This window comes from Nymphaea colorata, chromosome 9, assembly GCF_008831285.2.
Source record: "Nymphaea colorata isolate Beijing-Zhang1983 chromosome 9, ASM883128v2, whole genome shotgun sequence".
Lineage (NCBI taxonomy): Eukaryota > Viridiplantae > Streptophyta > Magnoliopsida > Nymphaeales > Nymphaeaceae > Nymphaea > Nymphaea colorata.
This window is the reverse complement of record NC_045146.1, coordinates 11,406,092-11,411,371: the sequence shown is the minus strand read 5'-3', so window position 1 is coordinate 11,411,371 and position 5,280 is coordinate 11,406,092. Positions and strand designations below refer to the sequence as shown.

The following is a 5,280-nucleotide window of genomic DNA, read 5'->3' as shown; positions in this document are numbered from 1 at the left end:
AGATATTTATGTAAAACCAGATCCGAACTCGGGTTAAGTTGGATATCGTTTCCCAATACCGAAGTCATTCGCGTTCTCAGAAGTTATACCCTTATCAAATCAACGATGTCAGGTCTACATGAAGTCAGATGTAATAAACTTTGAATATGAAATCTAACGTTCGATTAACTTAAAATTTCCTAGTATTGGCCGTGCAAAGCAGCAAAAGCCAACCAAATCTCAGATTTGGGTGCAAATCTGGATCAATACATAATTCGAGATCCCATTATTAACCGGATCATAACCTTCCACAGTCAAAGTCAAACTTGCGCTGAAATTAAAAACAAAAAATAAACGCTTCTGCGTGTGTGTGAATGAGCGTGCGCGCGTGCTTGTGCATGTTGTCTAGTAGTGACTTGTGGGCGCGTCTTCTACCTTGTGCGGTGGCGGGTGGGTGAGGGTTTTGGATCTGCAAAGGGGAGCAGACAGTAAACATGGCATCCGATCGTCGTCTCTGCGCCTTCCTCGTTCTCGCCCTCTTTCTCTTCTCCTGTGCTTTCCTTCAAGGTAATTCTCTGGCCCGTCGCTCTCCCCCTCGCACAATTCTGATTCTCTTCCGTGTTTCTTCTTGAGATTTGCTCGCTTCCGTCTTCCCTCATAGATCCATCTGCTCTGGTTTACTTTTTTGCCTTCCTTGGTTGATGGATCTTCAAGACGATGATGGAAGCAGAAGGTTTTTCCAGGAAATATCGTTTTGGGCTGGAAGGAATGTGACTTTTGCCGTATTTTGTCGATTCTGAATATATTTGCCGTATTTTGTCGATTCTGAATATATCTTGTCTGAGAAAAATATGATACATTGCATCTGGTTGTTAATATGGATGATACTGTTAAAAGTTTCTTCCGAACATGTGGAAATGGCTTTGAAAACTGTAAGGATTGGGGTTCTTTCGTGTATGGATGGAAGTGGAACTTTGATCTCTTTATGTCGAACTTTTACACGTTTAGGCGTGATCTTTAATTATTGTAGTAGTTTTCGTTGTTCCTCTAGATCTTCCATTTGGTCAAACGGGTCTTTCCCTAGCGCATCGAGTAGTACATCCGAAAGGTTTTCTCCTGCTTTTGTTGGTTTAAATAATTGAAAATTTTCATGTTGGACGCGATAATATTCTTCTTTGTTCTGCTTGTCTTTGTAGTTTTAACCAACGCGTTCCGATTATGGGATTATTTTTTTTCTTCACATTTTTCTCTTACCAAATTTTTGATTAGCCTTACTAACTTTATCCTTGGAAAAATGTTTCATTAATGGAGGGGACACTTGAGTATGTTGGATTCCAAGATTTGATACATGGGTGGCTGAGTTTGGTGTTTCATGTCTGACCCGTCCCTAGTTATTTCTCTCCCTGCTTAAATAATGAACATTCCTTTTATGCTAAATATTTAAGTTAAGTTTGAGTTAGCAATAGACTGTGGCTTCGCATATTCAAACTTGAATTTGGGAACTATCTAATCATTCTCTTTGTTGAAGCGTGAAATTTTGAAGGTATAACATCTTCTAACATGCTAGAAAATTTTGGTACTTACTCATCGTCTATTGTTTTTTCAGTTGTCAGGTGTCAAGAAGATCCTGAAACAGATGTGAATGATGTCATAGTGGGAGATGATGTTGGGATTGTTGGTGATGATATCCAAGATGTATCTGACATTGTTTATGGTTCTGCCCCTGGAGTGGATGCAAAATGTCTCTTCCCAAAGAATCCTGGGCGACGTCAGTCCATTTTTCTTGCTCTTGTACTGTTATTTGAAAGTTTAAAAGGCTGGACTCCTATAGATTGCTAACATGACAATGCTAATGCAGTTGTTCCAGCAGGAGAAGAAACTGAACTACTGGTTGGTTTGAGCAATGGAGGTAATTGTGCTTGTTGTTCTTTGCCTACTATCTTCCTCTTTGACTTTGGTTTTATTCCTTTGTCACTTTCCTGTTTCTTTCTTCTTGTTTGCATAATGATGCCTGTTATGTTTGCATAATTTATAGGTGAGGCATCTTTGAAGGTTCAAGCCATAAGTGCCAGTGTCCATCTGCCCTTTGATCATAAACTATTAGTGCAGAATCTAACACTTCAGGTAAATCCCATATCGAGTACCTATCTGTAATATTTTGACAAAATACATTGACCAATAGGCGCACATGAAGAGTACATGTGGTTGCCTGTCTATCCATACACTCGTATGTACAGAAGTAGGTCACTGCAGTAAAATAGCGACAGGATGCTGGTTGGTTCAGGATGAGCACCATCTATCTGCTTAAGCTTCAGCTATTTGTTGTAGTTTTCTTTGGTGATTTTTTATATTAGCTTGGTATTAGGGTTTTGTTTCATCTTTTTTGGTTTTGTTGGGAGTACCATGCCCGCAAAACGGATGGAAGTTTTTTTCCTTTTTTTTTTTGGGTTGGGGGAAGGGTGTTATTTGGTGCTGCAAACTTAACACTGTATGCTTTTCTTTTGCTGCAAACTTAGTCCTACGCTCCCATTCTTTCACTATCTTACTTTGATATTTTATCAATCTTCTTCAATCATTCAGAGATTTTTCAATGCATCAGTTCCACATTCTGTTCAGGCTACGTTCCCATATATATTTGCTGTGAGCAAATATTTGCAGGTATTTAGTTGCTGAGTTTTATTTCTTTAATTATGAAATGAGATATGGAATGGGAAGCCTTCTCGCTATTGGCTAACCCATCATGTATTTGTCTTGCAGCCTGGAACATTTGATCTTGTGGGTACTATTGTATATGAAGCAGATGAGCAACAGTACAATAGTGTATTCTACAATGGTACAATTGAAGTCACTGAATCTGGTGGTTTTCTTAGCGTCGAATCCGTTTTCTTGGTTACACTTGGAATTGCCCTTACTGGACTCTTGGGTCTTTGGATATATGGTCAAATACAGAACTTATCCAAGGTAATAAATGCACAAAACCTAAACGTTTACCTTCCTTTTCCACCTTCTGTTTGTGCTTATATCCTGATGCATATTTTGTATGTGAATGTCTGGTCAGAGCATGCCCAGCCCTAAGCTCGTGCATGTGCATGTGTGTGTGTGTGTGTGCATGATCTAAGGATTTACATGTGTCTCACCATTATAGAAACGTGAATACAAAATAAGGTTTCAAGCCATCCATGTATGTCATTTTGAATATTATATCCAACAACATGCATGTGTGGTATTGACATTTTTTTTTCTGCTTATTCTATAGAAAACCAAGAGGACAACAAAGGTGGAGGTTGGAACTGGAACTACTGATGGTGTGCTGGATGAATGGTTGAAGGTGGTGCCCCCTCTCTCTCTCTCTCTCTCTCTCTCTAATGTGATACACATTCATGGAATTAGGACGTGGGGCAATTGTAAAGCCATGTTAAATTTTCCCGTGCATGTCTTATCAATTTCTAAAAGTTAACTAATTTGGCATTCAATTTTCTAGTGGTGCTCTTGAGGTGACAATATTTGAACCATTTGATTATGTCGCTCATAGTGGTTGTCATGGATTTCAAACACCTGTCTATTTGCTTAATGAGTTCGTAATAATTAATGCTCTTACCTAGCGTCCACATGAAGTGGTCATCTTTTCTACTTTCTCTTGTTCTGAGACACCGAAATGCCAGTGTTTGCCAATTTTTACTTTCTTGGATTACCTTTCTCGTACCGGTTTGCATTTTAAGCTTACTTAATCACTCTTTAAAGAAAATAGCACGTCCTTTCACTACCAAGAATCGAAGGGGTGTTTCTTGGTGGCATACGTACCCATTTATCTAAGGGATTTTGTTTTGTGTCATTGGTCAAAATTGCTGTGGCATCAGTAGCACCATAACATTACGCATGGATAATTTGCTTATTTATGGTTACCGTGCTAATCTATCATATTGAGCTATCTATCGAATGTCTTACTAAAATTGAATGTAAATTTACCTTCTAGGTAGAGTTCTCGTAATATTCTATTTAATTGCCCAACGATGTTACCATGTGAAACAAAAACATGTTTAAAAATCTTACCCCTTTGGTTTGTTTGAGCAGGGAACATCCTTTGATCGGAGTCAGTCCAAGTCCAAGAAAAAGAAGTAGGAGATATGGTGGGCCGTTGGAGGAAAGGATGTGCAAACATCTAATCTATAATGACCGGATGGCTTCGTTTGGAGCTGGGACGAAAGGTAGCTAACATGTTTCACGAGAGGAGCCATTGTTTTTTTTAAAACAACTCTGATTGCGGTTGGCGATGTTGAGTTGATTTGTACTTGCTAGTAGATTGATATCAGGCTTACTTCCTGAGACACTGACAAAAAACAATTTTGTTTCATTTACATAGATTTTGCATTTGTCATTTTCACGAGGAAAGATCGGGCATTCATTTTTTTACCACAACACCTCAACAGGTGAAGGTCGTGTTGAATCCGCCCTCGAGGACAACCGTCTCATTTAAGTAAAATTAACACAGGCAGTTCCTTTCTTGCCTAATTTTCATGTTGCATTAGATACTTTTGCCACATAAACACTGCTTTTGTGGTGCATAGATATTGGACTAGGATCATCTGAAAGATCGCAGGAAGATGGGATTTGGTAAAGCAGAGTTGTAAAACCCTAACCCGTATGGTCGTTTACCTGGTCCTATTTTTTAAAATTCCAGGGCCCCATATTTATACAAACCTGGTGGAGTCGGCCTCCAAATCTTTATTAAGATAAGCCCAAAATGAACGACCACCACCACAAAAAGTATGTAAAAGCCAAAAAAAGCATAGCAGCAATACAAAAAACAACTTATAGTTGTAACATTATGCGTGACAAACTCTTCCAACCTTCTTGGCAGGATTTTAGCCAACCTGTTCATTCTAACAAAAATTGCTGAAATAACTGAAAGATCAAGACTGTTGAGTGGCAGGGATGGGGGATAACAAGTGCCGACAGAAGGTCTCATTCCTTGTGAAGGTGTTTGGACCTCCACATCTACCTATTGCAACCCATCTGCTGTCATGTATGTTGGGCTAAGCAAATTGTAGACACATTTGATTATCACTCAGATTATCTTGTGATCTCAGCTGCATGTTCAGTAGAATGATACAGAAATGCTGCAGACACTCAAGTCTATCAGCTGCCTGCCCTCCTCATGCACATACTTATTTCGAGTTCTCCAAATGCCCCCAAACACGCTTGCTGAGCATAAGCCAGCCTCTTTTATAGCTATAAAAGCTTACAAATAAACCAACGCATTAACTCATGATTGATTTTACCTCAAGGCGTGTAGTTTTCTTC

At 39.1% G+C, this 5,280-nt stretch overlaps 1 protein-coding gene across 1 annotated transcript; it reads left to right on the top strand.

The window, feature by feature from the left end:
* The first annotated feature begins 388 nt into the window (after positions 1-388).
* Positions 389-4,334, top strand: LOC116260531 (translocon-associated protein subunit alpha-like). Its single transcript, XM_031638956.2, has 8 exons — positions 389-546; positions 1,586-1,747; positions 1,838-1,888; positions 2,015-2,103; positions 2,560-2,637; positions 2,737-2,940; positions 3,236-3,307; positions 4,051-4,334. Exons 1-8 carry the CDS (start codon positions 474-476, stop codon positions 4,096-4,098), a joined length of 777 nt encoding a protein of 258 aa, XP_031494816.1. The 5' UTR covers positions 389-473; the 3' UTR covers positions 4,099-4,334.
* Positions 4,335-5,280: the final 946 nt, after the last annotated feature.